General features: G+C 38.9%; 1 protein-coding gene across 1 annotated transcript; it reads right to left on the bottom strand.

Annotated features, from left to right (window-relative positions):
• Positions 1–674: 674 nt before the first annotated feature.
• rab35b (RAB35, member RAS oncogene family b) lies at positions 675–19,770 on the bottom strand. Its single transcript, XM_053624869.1, has 6 exons — positions 18,310–19,770; positions 11,819–11,869; positions 7,121–7,244; positions 2,814–2,938; positions 2,441–2,565; positions 675–2,050 (listed from the first exon to the last, which is right to left on the bottom strand). Exons 1-6 carry the CDS (start codon positions 18,359–18,361, stop codon positions 1,922–1,924), a joined length of 606 nt encoding a protein of 201 aa, XP_053480844.1. The 5' UTR covers positions 18,362–19,770; the 3' UTR covers positions 675–1,921.
• Between the last annotated feature and the right edge of the window lie 1,805 nt (positions 19,771–21,575).

Genomic DNA, 21,575 nt, shown 5'->3' with positions numbered 1-21,575 from the left:
TCATCTTTAGATCTCAAACCCAAATTTCTTCAGCGTATGGCAAAAATGTTAGGTAATTTTCCACATCTTTAGAATTTGAGAATAATTCATATGTAAGGCCACTTATGGAAGCATTTGGTTTTTATATGATCCAAATTTCTTAGTTTTCATGCAAGATAATATAGTTAGTGTACAACATACAATTTACAAAAAAAACATTCATTATATGAAAAGTATACAGTAAATGTGTATCATCATGTGATATAATAAAATGAATATGCAAGAATGTCTTAAAGTGTCATCACTGCTGACACTCAGAAAATAAGTCAAGGAAATAAAAGTAATTTGGCACTGGAAAACATTCAGCAGAAGATTCAGGCAAATAAAGGCACACAGACAAGTGTTTGTGCCAAATGTTAATCCACTTAAAATATTTATTATCATTTTACTTCATTAGGGGAAAGAGATTCAGGATATTTTCTTTACTCCAGTGTACAGCAGAACCACATCTGAAAGTGCTTCCTAGCACAAACACACTCGCATGGCTACGTGCAAATATGGAGATCATATAGATTAAATCTGATGAAAAGAGATAGCTTAAAATGTGTATTTACACACATTATATATATATATATATATATATATATATATATATATATATATATATATATATATATATATATATATATATATATATATATACACATACATACACACACACACACACACACACGTGCATAATGGATAAAAAGTCAGATAGACATGTTGCCATGATTCCTTTACTTGGTTTAATGGGTCACTACATGGCCCTTGTAGAACATCAAACCAACCTGCCATTAATACAGAAATGATTCTGGGTATTTAGCTCTAATTATAGTGGATTAAGGTTATGAGGTTGTGTGAAGAGAACAAGTTCAACTGCAATTATATAGATATAAAGACTCAATACTTTTACTTTTTACATGACCTTTTAGTTCAATTCCTTCCTCAAACAGAAAATGAGTCACTCTGAAGCAGGATGTTTAATGAGCATCATTTCTCCTTCTCAGAATTTCCTGCAACTATCAAATAGTTGTTTCTGATTACCTGGTGGAAACTGTTTAGTCTTGTTCAGTCACGGGTAAAGAGTGTTCATCTTGAGAAAAGGAGAGCTAGAAGACTGAACATGGAAAACAGTGGCAGATGATATGAATGTTCAGACCTCTGTGATGAAGATTCACACCAGAACAAGTCTTCCAATTTGGCAGTGCCATATGCATTAGCATGGCAACATTAAAGAATGACACCAGTCCACTATGGCACTGATTTTGTGTGCTTATACTGCAGATACCAGGAAAAAAAAAACCTTGGGGAGCACACACACAAAAAAAAAAATCCACAAGAACAAAAAACTTGCACCACCAGTGTCACTGGATATACAAATCAAAGTAATTCTTTGTTTCTGTCAACTTCATAAAGGTGAAAAATCATGAGTTGTTGGCATCTAAGATTTCATGTTCGGAGAAAAACTGCTTTTTCTCTTCACTCTTTCTAGAAAATAAATCTATTCCATAAACAAAAAAGAAAAAGAAACACACTCCTGAGATGGAGACCCAAAGAGAAACAGAAAAAAGACAGACATGGCTGAATAACTCTGTGCATATAAAAATCTGCACATTACAGTGAACATGTCAGCTTGCAGGTCCTTCAAGAAAGAAGGAGGATCTTTTATTAAATACCACATCTATTGAATTCCCACTTAAAAATTCCTTAATTCTAATAAAATCTGTACATTTTCTTTAAAAAGTCTTCATGATTTGTATATGTCCAAAAGGGACATGTTTTTCTCTTTTGCATTTCACGATTATCTTTATTAAGCTTTCTCCACTCTTAATTTAGGTGATCATAGTCCTTTTCTCTATAGGGATTCTGGAGTGAGTGCTGCGGTCAGGTTTGAGATCAACTAGCAACACTTTTTCTTTCGTTTGCTGTTCTTGCTGAGCTTAATAACATCATTTTGTTGCAGCTGTTGCTGCTTGGCCACAGATTCCTTCTTTGCCCGTAACACCAGCTCCGTGATGCAGCTAAACATCTACATAAAGAGACACAAAGAAAATGTGCACACAACCAGTTACTGCAGTTCACTATGCCACTACTACCACAAAGTTCAGATTTATACTATTAATAAAAGCCCTCACAAACCATATTTGTTACATGATGGTTATATGGTTGGTGTCGTGGTTTGTCAATGGCATAACAACTGGCAAAAATATACTGGTACTGTACAAACAATTATCTACTGTCTACGTACTTCCCATAATGAATGTACAAGTTCAATTTAAAAAAATCACTTAAAAGCTCCATAGTCTAACATCAATAAAAGAGTTCTGAACCAGACTGCTGTTGTTCTTGAACATACTGTATTTTCCTGTAGCACTCTGGTGGTTTTATTGAACTTTAAAACGCATTACAAATCACTCACCTCCTCCACATTAATGTTCTCTTTTGCACTTGTTTCGAACAGGCGGATGCTCATCTGCTCTGCAAACTTTTGTGCATCATTTGTCTCCACAACTTTAGAGTTTGGGTCGTCATTCTTATTACCCACTAAAAACAAAGAGCAACAAAGGCACATTAGGAAGCAAGCTTTTGATTTACTAAGGCTGTGCTAGAGTTCTATATTACAGCTGGTCTTGCACTGACCAATCAAAAGAAAGTAAAAGTGATGACCACTATAGAAATACTTTTAGGGGTTCTGGTTTGAATATTTTTTCCTATTTCTTTGGAGCATTTTTGTAATAATTGTATTTTGTAGGTGTGTAATTTATGACAAAGAGGAACAGGATCAACCTTACCTAATATTCGACATACGTCATCACAATTCTGATTAATTTCATGCAACCATCGTTTAACGTTGACAAAAGATTCGGCACTGGTAACATCGTATACCACTATGACCCCATGGGTTCCTCTGTAATACCTGTGAGAGAGAGAGAGACACAGAGAGAGAGAGAGAAAATAGTCTGTGTCATGGGAATTAACATCATGAATTAACATTTATTCATTTTAAGAAGATTTTAACAATTGCTTCAAATTGGACTTTGACCCAATTAACTATTTGTTCTAGTCAATTTCCATAACGCAACACTTGCGAAGAAAAAGCATTTACTGAAGATGAATGAATGCATAAAAATGCATTCATTATGATTTATAGATTTTATTCACAGTCCAGGAAAAAGTAATACAGCACTAATGGGAAGGATCAAAACGACCCAAGTAGCAGCATACAATTAGCAAACAACAGCCATTTGATATGCACAAACACAAAAAGCTTACACAAGAGACTCAGGTTATTAGGAATATTCTATAGAAGCTAATAATTAAGTAAAGAAAATAATGGTGAATTATTTGTTGCCTTTATAGCTCCTTTTTTTGTTAGCTAGTTGTGGTTACATTATTTTAGCTTGAGTAACTAAGAACAAATCAATAATTCTGCACCATTTACAATTCATGTTTACAGTGCATCCGGAAAGTATTCACAGCACTTCACTTTTTCCACATTTTGTTATGTTACAGCCTTATTCCAAAATGGATTAAATTCATTATTTTCCTCAAAAGTCTACAAACAATACCCCATAATGACAACATGAAAGACGTTTGTTTGAAATCTTTGCAAATTTATTGAAAATAAAAAACAAAAAAAAGCACATTTACATAAGCATTCACAGCCTTTGCTCAATTCTTTTTGAAGCACCTTTGGCACCAATTACAGCCTCAAGTCTTTTTGAGTATGATGCTACAAGCTTGGCACACCTATTTTTGAGCAGTTTCTCCCATTCTTCTTTGCAGGACCTCTCAAGCCTCATCAGGTTGGATGGGGAGCGTCGGTGCACAGCCATTTTCAGATCTCTCCAGAGATGTTCAATCGGGTTCAAGTCTGGGCTCTGGCTGGGCCACTCAAGGACATTCACAGAGTTGTCCTGTAGCCACTCCTTTGTTATCTTGGCTGTGTGCTTAGGGTCGTTGTCTTGTTGGAAGATGAACCTTCACCCCAGTCTGAGGTCCAGGGTGCTCTGGAGCAGGTTTTCATCAAGGATGTCTCTGTACATTGCTGCATTCATCTTTCCCTCGATCCTGACTAGTCTCCCAGATCCTGCCACTGAAAAACATCCCCACAGCATGATGCTGCCACCACCATGCTTTGCTGTAGGGATGGTATTGGCGAGGTGATGAGTGGTGCCTGGTTTCCTCCAGACATGACGCTTGCCATTCAGGCCAAAGAGTTCAATCTTTGTTCAATCATTGGTCTGAGAGTCCTTCAGGTGCCTTTTGGCAAACTCCAGACGGGCTGTCATGTGCCTTTTACTGAGGAGTGGCTTCCGTCTGGCCACTCTACCATTCAGGCCTGATTGGTGGATAGCTGCAGAGATGGTTGTTCTTCTGGAAGGTGTTCTTCTGGAAGGTTCTCCTCTGTCCACAGAGACACGCTGGAGCTTTGTCAGAGTGACCATCGGGTTTTTGGTCACCTCCCTGACTAAGGCCCTTCTCCCCCGATCGTTCAATTTGGCGGCCAGCTCTAGGAAGAGTTCTGGTTGTTCCAGACTTCTTCCATTTATGGATGATGGAGCCCATTGTGCTCATTGGGACCTTCAATGCTGCAGAAATGTTTCTGTACCTTTCCCCAGATCTGTGCCTCGATACAATCCTGTCTCGGAGGTCTACAGACAATTCCTTGGACTTCATGGCTTGGTTTGTGCTCTGACATGAATTGTTAACTGTGGGACCTTATATAGACAGGTGTTTGCCTTTCCAAATCATGTCCAATCAACTGAATTTACCACAGGTGGACTCCAATCAAGTTGTAGAAACATCTCAAGGATGATCAGTGGAAACAGGATGCACCTGAGCTCAATTTTGAGTGTCATGGCAAAGGCTGTGAATACTTATGTAAATGTGTTTTTTTTTGTTTTTTATTTTTAATAAATTTGCAAAGATTTCAAACAAACTTCTTTCACGTTGTCATTATGGGGTATTGTTTGTAGAATTTTGAGGAAAATAATTCATTTAATCCATTTTGGAATAAGGCTGTAACATAACAAAATGTGGAAAAAGTGAAGTGCTGTGAATACTTTCCGGATGCACTGTGTATACTACTAATAAATGTTTTGTTCACATACTTTACAATTTTATAGACTAATATCAGAAATGAATCACCTTGGATCATGATCAAAACAAAACAAACCCAAAAACAATTTAATTTTTAGGTGTTGTTCTGACTGAACTCAGCTCCAGCTTGGAACATCATACAGGAAACATTACAGCAGCTATACTTGCAGCTGAGCCATGGACTCATACAGAATAATGAAAATGATAATGAGTCTTTACTGATCACACATATAAAGCACAGTGAAATTCTTTTCTTCGCATACCCCAGCATGTCAGGAAGCTGGGGTCAGAGCGCAGGGTCAGCCATGATACAGCTCCCCTGAATAGAGCTGCATGAGTCTCAATGAAATAGAAATCATGATTTTTTTGGCTTAGAATTGAGATCATGATTCATTGACCAAACTTCTAAACTTCAAAGACAATGTTCAGTCAACGCCATCAATATTTGAACATTGATAAATTTATTGTTTATTTTAGTTGTCTACCACAGTATATTGGAGCTGAAGTACAGACTTCCAGGTTTTCATATTTGAAGGTATTTACATCCAAATCAGATGAACAGTGTAGAAATTAAAGTACATTTTATATGTGGTCCCCCCTCCCTTTTTTAAGGGACCAAAAGTAATTGACCAATTAGAATAGAAAATAAAAGAATATAGGATAGAATATAAAAATATATAGGGCTATATTATCTGCTTAGATTACAGCCAAGTGCTTCAACTCATTGGACAGCGCTTCACACTGCAGATGGACAATGACCCAAAGCATACTCCAAAAGCAACCCAAGTCTTTAAGGCAAAGAAGTGGAATGTTCTGCAATGGCCAGGTCAATCACCTGATCTGAATTCAGTTGAGAATATTTCACTTGCTGAAATCAAAACTGAAGGCAAAATGCCTCAAGAACAAGCATGAACTGCCTGAAGCCTGGAACCCATAGACATTCACCCAACAGATGCTGGGTTTCTTCCCTGATGCTCTTGACAGTAAAGAGCTGCAGTAAAGGTCTGTCAAGAGCATCAGGGAAGAAACCCAGCATCTGTTGGGTGAATGTCTATGGGTTCCAGATTTCAGGCAGTCATTGACTGTAAATGATTTTGCAACAAAGTATTAAAAAAGATGGAGAAGCTCATAAAGCATTTAACACACCCTTGCTATTATTAATACATCATTACATATTTTTTATTGACATTGTAATGCATCAAAAAAAAAATTCAAGTTCTGTTTTCCAGGCTTTACCCTGATCAATTGTTTCATGCTCAAAGCTGTTTGTGCACTTGAACTTTTTGCAGTTTTGTGGGCATCATTACAGGCAAATCAGCTGTTCCGTGTATATGCTTTGCCAATCACCCTTAAATTAAATTCAACAACATATACATGTGCAAGTACAAAGAAAATCAGTGTTTCTGAAATGTGTAAATCCAGCAGAAATTTGTAGTTTCGTTTGCACAAACATTTACACACAACTTTACTAAGACTGATAAATGAGGCCAATTGTTTCACCCCTTTATCTTCTACAGACTCGCTGTGCTTCGTGTATGAGGAAACGTGGTATGTCTATTGCCAATGGTCACAGCAAATAAGGAGAACAGTGACATGTAATGATTGCAACTGCTGTAGAATCGATTCTGCAGACCACGTTGAAAAAAAAATATATATATTTTTATAGTGTTGATCAACCACAAAAGACTGAGAAAAATCCTAATATCAAACATGCTTTAAAAAATTCTAGCAGTTTCTGAAGCCAAACAATTTAATGCATGTATTGATGTGACAGTGTGTTCTGTAAATTAATGCCCTCAGTGAAAACATGTTTAAGTTACTTCAATACCACAAACCCTCATGAACTGTATGGTTTTTAAAAATGTACATTTTCATAGCATCCTACAATCAAGTAAAGCAGACTCCAGTTCTAGAGCAAGTGTCTTTAAGATCCACTAATTTATTGACTGAATATGATCACATGTCAAACATTACTGTGCTGGTTGTTGTTACTCACGTGGAGGTGATGGTTCGGAAGCGCTCCTGGCCCGCTGTGTCCCAGATCTGTAGCTTCACCTTCTCACCATTGATCTCTACTGTTCGGATCTTGAAGTCAACTCCTATAGTGGTAATATAACTACCTGCACAACACAACAACTGTATGAGAATTTTTACCCCTCATTGATATATATCAGAGTTTCCGTTAGCGGGTAAATACTGTTTTTTGACAGTTAAAAATTCAAAATATCCGAAAAAATCAAAAATTGTCGGACACAATGTCCGGTAAAAATATTAACACAAAGCAGACATGCGTTAGACAAAGTATGTTCGCAATTGCACACCTAAATAAGGTCTCTGTGTCTGCGCAATTATTTTATTTCACATGCTTCTCCTGTAATGTGTACTCTGATTGGCTCGCATCAAAACAGCCTTGTGTAGCCACCTTCAGGAGGAGAAGGTCAGCAGACTGATGCGCTTCTCAAGCTTCAGACTGGACACATTCGATTTCACTTCGGCAGCAGAGTACTTCTTTGCCATGATAAATCACAGAAAATAGTCACAAAAATAAGGAGAAACAAATTAGAGTGGGAAGTGATACGATTTTCATTATTTTAATATTTCTTTGTAAACGAAAAAGTATGTGGCAAACTGAAGTTTAATGTTTTGCTGCGCCTTGTTTTTGTTTTGAATGTTGGTTTTATTAGACGCTAATTCCATGACTGCCGTTTGTTATTTTAAATAGTATCACTGTAACACTTCTGGATTGGGGATGAGGCGACGGGAGGCAGGCTGAGGACGAGGCAAAAGGCCTTTTTATTCTCTATTTTTACTTTCACTTTTCAGCAGACTCATTCAACCATACACACACACACACACACACACACATCTTTGTGGTGATCATCCCTCTCATTACGGGGGTCACTAAAAGCACAAACAAACACACACACACGTAAATCTAACTCGGGCTAATCTAACACAGGAATCATGCTTTACCTGCTGGATCGAGCCACCTCCTCTCCATCCACAGCAGACACTCGACCACACCCCCGCCGCCACAACCGCACGTACTAAGCATAGTCCAAAACGTTACAGTGCAAAATAAACACCGAAACGAACTGATTGTCCTGTAAACTTTACCATTCCCAGACATGTTGGCTGGCACCAAAATTTATTAGCGAAAAATTCTGATATCATATACACAGTGCCCTCCACTAATATTGGCACCCTTGGTAAATATGAGGAAAGAGGGCTGTGAAAAATTGTCTTTATTGTTAAACCTTAAAAAAATTAAAAATAAAAAAAAAACTCTGCTTGGATATCAAACACAACACAGGTTTATCAAAAAAAACCCAACAACAACACCACCACACAATTCACTTTGTTACATATAAGTGTGCAACAACTATTGACACCCCTATGAATTTATATGAGAAAAATATATTTGAAGTATATTCCCATTGACATTTTACATTTCAGTAAACCTGGGTGACTAGGAACAGGAAATTGTTCAACCATGACTTCCTGTTCCACAGGGGTATAAATATGAGATAACACAAAGGCCAAATTCCCTTAGTCATTCATAACAATGGGTAAGACCAAGTAATATAGCTGTGATGTGCGGCAAAAGGTTGTTGAGCTTCACAAAATGGGAAGTGGGTTTAAGAAAATAGTACAAGCATTCAAAATGCCCATTTCCACCATCAGGGCAATAATTAAGAAATTCCAGTCAACTGGAAATGTTATGAATCAACCTGGAAAAGGACGTAGGTCTATATCGTCTCAACGCACTGTGAAGAGGATGGTTTGAGTGGCCAAAAAATCTCCAAGGATCACAGATGGAGGACTGCAGAAGTTAGTTGGTTCTTGGGGTCAAAAAGTCTCCAAAACTACAATCCAAAGTCACCTACATCACCACAAGTTGTTTGGAAAGGTTTCAAGAAAAAAGCCTCTACTTTCATCCATAAACAAACTGAAGCGTCTTCAGCTTGCCAGACACTTCTGCAACTTCAAATGGGATTGGGTTCTATGGTCAGATGAAACCACAATACAGCTTTTTGGCAGTAAACACCAGAGGTGGTTTTGACACACACAGAGAGGTAGCCATATGGAAAAGTACCTCATGCCCACGGTTAAATATGGTGACTAATGTTTTGGGGCTGTTTTTCTGCCAGAGGACCTGGACATTTTGTTAGGATACATGGCAACATGGACTGCCTCTGCCAGAAAGGTTCAAATAGGCCGTGGTTGGATCTTCCAGCAGGACAATGATCCAAAACATACATCAAAAACACAAAAATGGTTTACTGACCACAAAATCAAGGTCCTGCCATGGCCACTCCAGTCCCGTGACTTAGAAAACTTGTGGAGTGAACTGAAGAGGAGAGTCCACCAGCATGAACCACAGAATTTAAAGGACCTGGAGAGATTCTATATGGAGGAATGGTCTCAGATCCCTGTATTCTCCTGTATTCTTCAACCTCATCAGGCATTATAGGAGAAGACTCAGGGCTGTTATTTTGGCAAAGGGAGGTAGCACAAAGTATTGACTAAAAGGGCGTCAATAATTGTTACACACCTATATTTAACAAAGATTTTTTTTTATATAAACCTGTGTTTCGTTTGCAATTGTTTGAGATCCATGAGAGCAGAGTATTTGTGGGAATTTTTTAAACAAAAGATCAAAGAGTTAAAAGACAATTTTTCACAGCCTTCTTTGCTCATATTTACCATGGGTGCCAATATTAGTGGAGAGCACTATGACTATATGATTTTTATACAATTAATACACACACACACAAATATATATAATGTTTACACAAATACACACACTTTGTAGATTGCTGGATATGTAATATGATAGCTCTTAGTGTCACCTTTCATTAGTGCCCAAAATTATGAGAAAAATCAAGAGTAGTAGCCTTTTTATCCTAGGTATGTGTACATGGTTACCAAGGGCCCTTTGGAGTCTCTAAAAGGTGATTTTGGTAAAAAGCATGGACATACCATTAGAAAAAGGTGTAAAATATTAATTTTCTTTGGTATTATCAAATTTGAACTTGGACTAGGAAAGGCTTCATGCTGTGGTCCAATTATGTTTTCCAGCTAATAGCTTCCAGTTGTAGTCATCTGCAGGCAGGGGCATCAAATTTAGCTGGGACGTTAGGGACATGTCCCTACCAATATCCAGCGACTACTGAATTGTTCCTAGAAATAATTTTGATCAAACAATTAAAATACATTTTTATATAACCACTGTTGTCTGTTGGTATCTTGTGGTTTTTATTATTTTTTTCTATTTAACTTTTATTTAAGCAGGAAAAGTCTGGCCAAGACAGGCAGCAGCACAATTTGAGGTACACAAACGGTTAACAGATCTCGTTCTCTACTATGAGTCCCGCCTCCCTAACCCACGTCGCTAATAGGATTGGCTTTGCCATTTCTTCCTAACATTTGAGGCCGTATCTACATCTGGTTGTACGAAGTGCCAAAGCTCCGTCAACTAGATGTGCATCATGCAGGTTACCAGTACGTGAGGAAGACACCATCCTTATACTAACAGTTCTGTACACGAAAATGCAGGACAAATCAATCGTGTCTCATATTCATTCAGGGACAGTGCATTTTTTCAATGCGTGACAATCCCATATTAACGGGATGAGTGACGAGCCTAAACATTAGTTTGTGTGTGTGCACTTTGATTTGTAAAGTAGCTCCTAATGCCCACCTTTCTGTTTTTGGCCACCACCCTGACTCAGTATATCACCAAATTAGTCTAACTGGCACACACACATACACACACACACACAGACATAAGGAACTACTTTACAACAAGTCAAAGTGTAAATCACTTAAAATATTTTCTCAATTTCCAATGTGTAGAGTCAACAATGATGGCAATAATAACACTTAACTAAGCCATATATGTTTTCCCTCGATGTTCATGTGACAAGCTTCAATGAGTTATTTTGTCAGGTCAGGTGACAGAAGCAGTCCTGACAGGTAGTATCTTGGAAAGAGCAGGAAGAGAGGCAGGTGCAGGGTCACAGTTGAGGCCGAACAATGAATGGTGATATGTTAGCAGTGAGATTCAGTATTGTGACAAATGTTAGGCAGATGTACTGTATGGTTCATCCATGTGTGTTTGAAATGAAAGCTTTGAATAGGTACATGTTGTTGTCTCTGTGTCCACGAACTGATTTTATGTCCCCACCCATGTCAAAATCAAACCTATGCACTTGTCTACAGTCATCTATATGCAAAAAAAAAAGTAGGTGGAAAAAAAACCCTTCTATTTCAATGTGTTCAAACTTCTATTAAATACCAGTAGCACTACCAATGATTCTGAGTCTGGGGGGAAAAAACTTCAGTGTGTCATCTTTCAAAAGAGACCAAAACCATGCATGTACTCCAAATGGTTCAAGAACAGCTTTAATTTTACTTTGGGTATGCCTTGGATAGGCGCTTTAGGCTAATTTTACAAGAGCTTTAAGAGGTTAATAGGCATGGTTTCAAAGAGGATGAAATGTTTGCTTTTTTTTTTTCAAACCACACACACAGAGTGTACCTATTTTTTTTTTTTAACATGACTGTATATATTCACATGACTGTATATATTCAAGCCAGTATAAGGAGAAGAACCCTCAAGTGTTATGCATTTTACTGGTCAATCTGAATAAAATATAATATTAAAATTATAAATGGAGCATACTGGTACCTGAAAATGTGTTGTCTGCAAAGCGCAGTAGAAGACTGCTCTTCCCTACACCTGTGGCAAAGAAAACAGGAACAAGTTTTAAAAATTGAGATAGTAGATAAACAGATGAGCCTACAGTGTAATTTTAACTGGTTGGCTCTCTTCATGAAAACATTTTAGTTTACACTCATCTAACCACAGTATAATTGGTTTTAGCTCTTATTAGGCTTGGGAATTAGTCATGCTATGCTGCACTGCACTGAAGTCATTCTGAAGACATTGGTGCAATTATTGACTCATTATTGACACTTTCATTTGACGCTCATGTAGATAACATTACTAGGATAGCCTTCTTTCATCTCAGAAATATTGCTAAGATAAGAAATGTCACTACATGATGCAGAAAAATTTGTTCATGCGTTTGTCACCTCTAGGTTGGATTATTGTAATGCCTTACTGTCTGGCTGCTCCAGTAGGGGCATTAACAAGCTTGAGTTAGTCCTGAATACAGCTGCTAGAGTCCTTACTAGAACCAGAAGATACGTCCACATCACCTCTATCTTATCCACACTGCATTGGCTCCCAGAAAAATTTTGCATTGATTATAAAGTACTACTGGTGACCTATAAAGCACTAAATGGTCTTGCACCACAGTACCTGAGCGAACTTTTGGTCTTTCACGATCCACCACGCCTACTTCAACCAAAAGGTAAATGGTAAAATTTATATAGCGCTTTTATCCAAAGCGCTTTACATTGTGTCTCATTCACCCATTCACACACACCAATGGTAGCAGAGCTGCCATGCAAGGCGCTAACTTGCCTTCAGGAGTGAAAGGAAATTCTCTTATATCATGTACTCTCATATTTTGAACTGTATTAAGACACCTTGGATACGGGGAATACTGGGTTGTAGTTTCTGTGTGTGGGTCTCTGTGCTATTAAATACCTGATGAAATGATGAATGTATACATTTAATTACCTCTTTAAATAAGCTGATCAACTGCCATCCTTTCTTATAGCTGGCACATATATTTTCTGTCTCTTGAAAAGACTTATTTTCATAGTGTGCTGTATGTTTTGTTTCGTCTATCTGGCTGGCACCTGCACCAGTAGAAACCGTCCACCCACTGCTGTTATCAATGTGTACAATGTGTATAAATACTTCTGTTTTGAATGAATAAACCAGAAGTCTCTGTGAACATTCATATGTGTCTGTGTGTGTTCATTCGGACTCTCCAGGCCTGAACTCTACGGTAAACCACACTTTCTAGCTCATAGCAGCACAGAACTAAAAGTTAATAGAAGTAATAGTAGAACAGGCTGAAAGGGCTGACGGAGGTCTGAAAGCCTTAATCTGAGATTTGGATTCCTGAGATACATGGAAATCCAACAGGGTGCAACCTGGGGTTCAGCGTCTTGCCCAAGGACACATCGGCATGTGGAGTCATGTGGGCCGGGAATCGAACCGCCAACCCTACGATTAGTGGACAACCTGCTATACCACCTGAGCCACAGCCACCCAGTGCAGGCTATTTGTTGGTATCTCTAATAGTGAAGGCTCCAGCAGGGGGAAGACCTTTATTTTACGAAGCCCACAGTTATGGAACAGCCTTTCAATTAGTGTTCGGGAATCAGATACAGGCTGCTTCCGAAATCGCGTACTCTGACAGTACCTACTGCATGGCCATTGAAACAGTACGCACTAATCAGAGTGTGTGTGTAGTATGAATACAATCCCGGACATACTACATCCACCATTTTGGCACTGTCGTGTGACCTTCGACTTCATTATAAAACACACAAAAAAGGGACCACCAGATTAAAGCACTCACACTAATGGCAAAATGCCCATCAGGAAAGTTAAGTGAATTAGCAATTTAATGTGGGCAGAGTTAACAGGCCGAGGTAAATTCGTCGTTGTTCTGGCTACGGCATAATGTAGATCACAAAAAAAAAGGTTTCAAATGTTGCAACAACTGTTTTCTTTTCTAAACCTTCAAAAAGTTAACAATTTATTCAAGTATTGTTAAACAAGTCCTGTTTAACCAAGGTTTAATACTTAAAAAGAGCCGACGCACTGTCTTTTGTGTTTTTTTCTGAGCTCATCCGCACCAGTCCCATTGCATTATGGGATTTCTGACTCGCATAGTGTCCATCAGTTGCATACTGCAAAATCTCCCCAGAAGCAGTACGAAATCCAGGTATTTCACGCCTACTGAGAATTCAGACATCCTACCCCTCAAGCGTACTGCTTTTCGCCTACTGTGTAGTATGGTAGTACACAATTTCAGATGCAGCCATCGTCTCCCAGTGTTCAAGTCCAGGCTGAAAATATATTTGTTTAGTCAAGCATTTTGTGAATAGTTTTTTTTCTTAGGTAAAGGAGCAGATGTAGAGAACTCGGGTACAGAATGTTGTTGTGGACTGGGAAGTTTGGATGCTGTCGCCCCCCCCCCCTTCACGCGTTCACCCAGGTTTGTTGATGGTGGAGTGGCTGGCCGCCTTATTTCCCAAGGTGCCCTCATGTCTGTGTTACCTTCTAGATCTCCCTTTTAGTTATGCTGTCATAGCAAGTCTTGCTGGAGTCCCTGCTTGCACTCACGCAAAGTACATTAACCTTAAACAATACGGGACAATAAGCATACCTAATAATCTTTCGCTCTCTTTCTGTCGAGCTACACATGATACTCCTGAGACAACAGTGATCCTGACTCCTTCTGCTCTCCGGACCTGCCTGATCCATCCTGATGCCCTAGTTCTGATTGGAGTTCTCACCAATTGGAAGGCACATGCTGCTGAGGATGGCCCCACATGGTGCAGCCTAAAGATCATTGAGATTACTGAGGATGGTACCATTTAAAAACCATAAAGATGGCTTTGGACCTCAATTCATATGAACAGTTACACCAGGATAGCTTTAGGACTGCAGTTGCCACAAACTCTTGGTTTTGTACTCAAGTCTCCATCAGTGAACCTCTGGCTTGCTCATTAGGGATAAATTCATACATTTAAAGTCTAAATCATGAATTTATATATTTCTGTAAAGCTGCTTTTGGACACTGTCCATTGTTAAAAGCTCTATACAAATAAAACTGAATTGAATTCTGCCATTTTGGTAAGGTTAATTCTTTGTTTCTGACTCCTTACCTGGTTACTGACTTTTAGTGAACAGCCTCCTCTGCCTCTAGGCAGAGTCCCAATTGAGCCATATTCTTTCCTGTTCTAATAATGGATTAAATAATTTGGTAGATGTCCAAGGTTTGAGATTTTTTAATAACCAAATCCTGATACTTTTGTAGAACCCTCCAGTGTCTTCCAGGAACAGGCGTATTTATATTGAGATTATGTGACACTTCAGCTGCACACATGTAGACATCCTTAAACCAATTACGTGATTTCTGATGGCACACAGTTGCACAGAACTGTTTAGAGATTTTACCTCAACAGGGGTGAATACTTATGCAATCAACAGCAGATATTTATTATAAACATAATCATATAATGACACTGAAACACTAAATATGGTCCAAATACTAACAACAAAAAGTACCAACTTTTCCTGAGACCAGGCTAACTCTATGCTATAACAAATGACCATATCATTAGGGCACTTTCTTCAGGCTGGATCTCATCTAAGGCCTAAATAATAAGCCACACTGGGCATGCATCTGCATGGGAACACTAAGGCCTATGTATGAACATAGGAGTGTGTGCAGTGTGTGTCTGCTCACTATTTTAGACCCAGTCTGTGGCTGGCCCAGAGCCAGAAGCAATGTACGAACAGTGTCACAGCCCTAATGTTACCCAATGTATAAGCCTGTTGGATGTATTTTGCTTGTATTTTTCTCATTTGTTAGTCGCTTTGGATAAAAGCGTCTGCTAAGTGAATAAATGTAAAATGTAAATGTAATGGACACAAGTCGAATATGTAATAATATAATACATCTTTGTGCATTGATGAGGCAGCTGGCAATGCTGAGCTTTTTTCAGACTTCAAAGTCATCTGCTACCGGAGGAAATCTGCACAATCTGCAACCACAAAAACCAACAGCTCAGTTGCTAGGGTTAACAGCCACACAAAGAAAACATTAACGACAAAGCTCTTAATCCAAATTCTCAAGGAGGTTAGTCTGCATGTATTCTCATGTAGAAAGAGATATAGCCTATATTATATTTAGTAGGTAATGCACTATAAATACATAAGTACAATTATAATGATACATTTTGTGCTATGCCTTACATCTGAACTCGCACCTTCTCTCCCCGAGAGAGAGAGAAAATCAGAGGAAAAACATACAACAAATCAAACCTATGTACACGAACAACAAAGTGGCATTTAAAATTGGTGACAAATGCACAGATTTCCTCCCTCAGAGTCATGGAGTGAGGCAGGACTGTAGCTTGAGTCCCACCCTATTCAATTTATACATCAACGAACCAGCAAGGGCCCTGGAACAGTCTGCAGCACCCAGTCTTACTCTACTAGACAGTGAAGTCAAATGCTTCCTGTTCACAATTGATCTGATGCTGCTGTCACCCACAAGAGAAGGTATACAGCAGCATCTAGACCTCCTACACCTTTTGTGAGACATGGGCTCTGTCAGTTAACCCAAAAGACTAAAATAATGATATTCCGAAAAACACACAGTCGTCAAGATTAACATGATAATTTCAAATTAGATAATATGCCTGTTGAACACACTCAGAACAACATATACCTCGGTATAAACATCAACAACACAGGAAACTTCAATAAGGCTGTGAACGACCAGAGAGAAAAAGCACAAAGAGCTTTTTACGCTATTCAGATAGATATAAAAAATTGACATCCCAACCAGAATCTGGTTAAAAATAATAATATAATTATTTATTTATAATTAATCAGTTCTATAAAACCATTGTGCTCCATGGACATGAGGTCTGGGGTCCACTCAAAACCCAATAAACACCCAGTAGAGACTCTGCAGGCAGAACGCTGCAAAAATATACTACAGGTACAATGAAAAACTCCAATTAATGCCTGCAGAGCAGACATTAGGACTGTACCCACTAAAAAATAAATAAATAGCTATTAAATTCCATGTTCACCTAAAAAAATTGTGATATAGAGACCCCCCCTCACAAAGCACTGAGATACCAAGAGCTAACCCTGCAGCCTCCTCAGCAAGTGGGTCTTAGAGCTGACTTTACAATTCAAGACATGTCCAGCCAAACCCCAGACCAAATCAAATTATTAAAAGACAAAAAGAAAAATATCAAACACTGGACATATGCAACAGCTCAACAAAGTAAATTATGCTATCTCTAAACAGAGAATATAAACTGGCAGACTACCTGAGCACAGTGACTGACCCAAAACTAGGAAAAGTCTTGACCCTGTACAGACTCTGTGAACATGACCTGGCCACAGAGACGGGCAGACACCGACAGACCTGGCTAGGAAAAGAAGACAGGCTGTACTCCCACTGCACAAATATGAAGTGGAAACAGAACTTTACTTTTTCACAACGTGCCCTAATTATACACAAATTAGGGAAACATTTTTCCCCCATTTCATAACCCATGAAAAAGACTTCAATCTGATGCCGAATAAGAACAAACTCCCAAACCTGCTAGGAGAAACCTCAGCATGCTCAAACCTGACTGGGCAGAGTGAGTGTGTGCAGAGTGAGCGTGTGCATGTGCAGCGTGAGCATGTGCAGCGTGAGCGTGAGTATGTGCAGAGTGAGCGTGTGCATGTGCAGAGTGAGTGCAGTCCTGTCCCAAAATTAGAGTAATCAGTGGAACAGGACCACGAACCGCACAATAAACATAAGCACTGTAAACATATACAAAACGCTCAAACGATTTGTGTATTGTCTTATTCTTTTATTGCTATTATTTTATCAAACCTTTTTTTTTTAATTGCATGTGAATGTTAAATCTTACCAATGCTATGGAAATGTAAATCCTTTACCATGCCAATAAAGCTACTTGAATAGACAGACAGACAGACAGACAGAGAACAGTTCTAGAGGACACAAGACTCATGGGGTAACTATTTCCAACAAGAAGTTATCATTTTCATTGAGGACGCAAATGTATATATTCGGCGAGGACACAGATACGAGCCCATTTGTTTGAGTTGATGCTGTGCTTCTTCATCTTACACTGTATCCTCTCTCTGCACTGCCTCTGGTTCTACTACTCTGTTTTCCAAATGAAAATATGGTGCTACTAGACAATTAATCCTGTTGGTAGGCAACTGTATATGAAAGTATGCTTTTGATAGGAAGCGTTAACTAACACATCCGGCCTGGTTGGTTGATCTGCCAAGTCCTGTTTAAAAAAAAAAAAGTTCTCGGCTTGCACCAAGAAAATATTAACGCAAAAGATAATTAAAGGCTGTTTAGTGATCGGCACACGGATCTCCCGCGTTGCGTTACATGATCCACAATCATGCAAATGATCAGGTTAACGTGAGCCCGCAGTTAGGCCTACTTCCCCTGCCACATCCGCGGCGTTGCTTACCGCTGTCGCCGATAATGAGCAGTTTGAAGAGGTAATCGTAGTCCCTGGCCATGCCGGTAGTCTCGGCTAAACTCGCCGCGCCTGCGCCGTCGTTTTACACCTCCAGTTCCGGCACATGAAATGAATCCGCGCTAAATTAATTCGGCAGACGACCTATCGGTAGTGAAATTAAACATTAAACGGGCGTTTCTTTTTCCAAAAAGCGGGAGTCTTTTCGCCCTCGACGTTTAGCTCTACACGTAAAGCGGAAACTCGGCTTCCTTTTCGAACTGAATGCTAAGCTAATGGCATCTCCCAATTTGCTCCCGTGTAACGTAAATAGTCGACGCTGTGAAAAGTTGCCGCATTAAGCTTAAACTCGCATGCGCGGTAGTTTGCGTGTTGCACGTAATCTCGCACAAGCTCGCGGAAAAACTTCATTCTCGCGATGTGCAGCGATAACAGGCTGCTTCTCAATACTCAAATTGGTGCATGTTGTTGGAGCTTGGTTAATAACAACATTCTTAATAAAGCTAAATGCACCGATAGTATGTGAAATGTCTGGGTTATTCAACAATGAACAAAAACAATACATAAATTAACGCATTTTTTTGTGCAGCTTTGCATATCCAAACATGTAAAGATCAATTAATTGCAATACTCATTGTAAGCATATTATTTAATTATATTTCACACAAAATTCCATAACATTAAATGACTTTTTGTTTGAGTTTGTTGCCGATGCAAAGGTGCAGTATCGGTTGCATACTGCAAAATCTCGCAGGAAGCAGTACACCATCCGTGTATTTCTCGCCTGCTCAAAAATTAAAAAAAAAAAAAAACAGAAAAGAAAAAAAGGGAATTCGGACATACTACCCCTCTGGCGTACTGCTTTTCGCCTACTGTGTAGTAAGGTAGTACGCGATTTCGGACGCAGCCCTGACGCATGTATAAATTCCCTTCCTCCTTTACATCTGCCACAATCGCAAACAAAAAAAGTCCTCAGAATTTTGTGTGAAATATAATTAAATAATATGCTTACAAAGAGTGTTGTAATTATTTGATCCTTGCATGTTTGGATGTGCAAAGCTGCACACAAGATGAGATAATTTATGTATTGTTCATCAATTCATTGTTGAATAACCCAGACAACATACTATCAGTGCATTTTGCTTTAAAAAGTATGTTGTTATTAACCAAGCTCCAACAATATAACGTCAGATCCCTGAAGCGCAGTGAGGTAATCCAGGGGTGCTTCTCAATACTCAAATTGATGCTTCTTTGTTTCCTCGCTCCTCCAGCCCGTGAACCGGAAATCGATCAACATCAACCATCTTGAAGGACATATCAATTCTCTAATTGCACCATGAGGAAAGAGGCGTGAGGAAGCTTTCAGAGGAGCTAGGAACGAGGCGCAGAAGTGTTTCTTGTTGAAAAATCTGAGACACTTTTAAATTCCCCTCCTCCCTTACATCTGCCACATCTCATCCTAGCATCCTTCCCTAACATCCTAAAGGGGTGGAGCTAAGACACAACGAAAGGAAATGAGGATGCACAAATAAGAAATGAGAAGCGCCCCTAGTGATGGGAGAAACGAAGCTTTTCTAAACTCTGAATCAGTTGAACCAATTGCTTAGCAAAATAATTTTTTGAAGCACTCGAAACACCACACGTTGGCGCCACCTGCTGGTTAAAGCGTTGTTAAAGCAACGAGAACTCAGTCCGAACATAATGACACTTTTTTACAAAACAGCTGCAAATGTTTTCATAAAAGTGTACTGTTTTAAATATAATTTACAAATACATAAATACCATTAATATTAGTGCTTATATTGTATTTTAGTTACCGGCTTGGCTAATCAGGCAATTTAGATACAATTAATTATCACACTCCCTTTTTAATTATACACACGTATTTGTCATTAAAGCTGTCTATAAAAACTAGCAGTCAACGTGAAAGTGTTATCAACGTATCAATGATGTAATGATGAGTTAATCCTTTCATTCGGTCCTATTTTTTGTCCAGATGTGATATGAATCTCAACCAGAGATTTTATATATAACACATACACACACACACAGTGGCAAGAAAAAGTATGTGAACCTTTTAGAATTTCATGGTTTTCTTCATAAATTTGTCATAAAATGTGATCTGATCATCGAAGTCAAGGGTATTGACAAATATAATGTGCCTAAAATAACACACACACAAAAAAATCTGATCCCTCATGTCTTTATTGAACTCATTCAACATTCAAAATGGCAGTGGGAAAAGTAAGTGAAACCTTAGAATTAATAACTGGTTGACCCCCCTTGGCAACAATAACCTCAACCAGGCGCTTCCTGTAGCTGTGGATCAGACCTGCACATCATTCAGGAGGAATTTTAGCCATTTCATCCTGTCAGAACTGCTTTAGCTCTGTCATAGTCTTTGAACATCTCATGTGTATGGCTCTCTTCAAGTCATTCCATAGCATTTCCATTGGGTTGAGGTCTGGGCTCTGACTTGGCCACTCCAAAAGGTGGATTTTTTTTTCTGAAGCCATTCTGTTGTGGACTTGCTCCGGTATTTTGGGTCATTGTTCTGTTGCATCACTCAACTTCTACACAGTTTCAGCTGACGTACAGGTATTCTCACATTATCCTGAAGAATTGTCTGATATACTTGGGAATTCATCTTCCCCTCAATGATTGCAAGTTGGCCAGGCCCTGATGCAGCAAAGCAGGCCCAAATCATGATGTTTCCTCCACCATATTTTACGGTTGGGATGATGGTTTCATGATTATATGCCTTGCCCTTTCTACACCAGATGTAGTGCTGTGTGGTTTTTCCAAATAGTTCAATCTTAGTTTCATCAGTCCACAAAACATTTTGCCAATACCACTGTGGAGTGTCAGTGTGCTCTTTTGCAAACTTCAGCTGTGCAGCAATGTCCTTTTTAGTAAGCAGTGGCTTCCTTCGTGGTGTCCTGCCGTAGATACCCTGCTTGTTCAATGTTTTACGTATTGTAGACTCATGAACAGAGATGTTAGCCAGTTCCAATGATGCAGTCAAATCTTTGGCTGTCATTCGGGGTTGTTTCTTTACCTCATTGATGAGTCTTCATTGTGCTCTTGGTGTCATTTTGACTGGGCGTCCACTTCTTGGTAGAGTAGCAACAGTCCCAACTGTCTCCATTTGTAGAATGTTTGCCTAACTGTAGACTGGTGAATTTTGTTACACTTTGTAACCCTTTCCAGCTTTATGTAAATCAACAATTCTTGATCGTAGATCCTCTGAAAGCTCT

The sequence above is a fragment of the Ictalurus furcatus genome, chromosome 5 (assembly GCF_023375685.1).
Source record: "Ictalurus furcatus strain D&B chromosome 5, Billie_1.0, whole genome shotgun sequence".
In the NCBI taxonomy this organism is placed as follows: Eukaryota; Metazoa; Chordata; class Actinopteri; order Siluriformes; family Ictaluridae; genus Ictalurus; species Ictalurus furcatus.
Note: the sequence above shows the minus strand (reverse complement) of the source record. Positions and strands in the feature narration are given on the sequence as shown.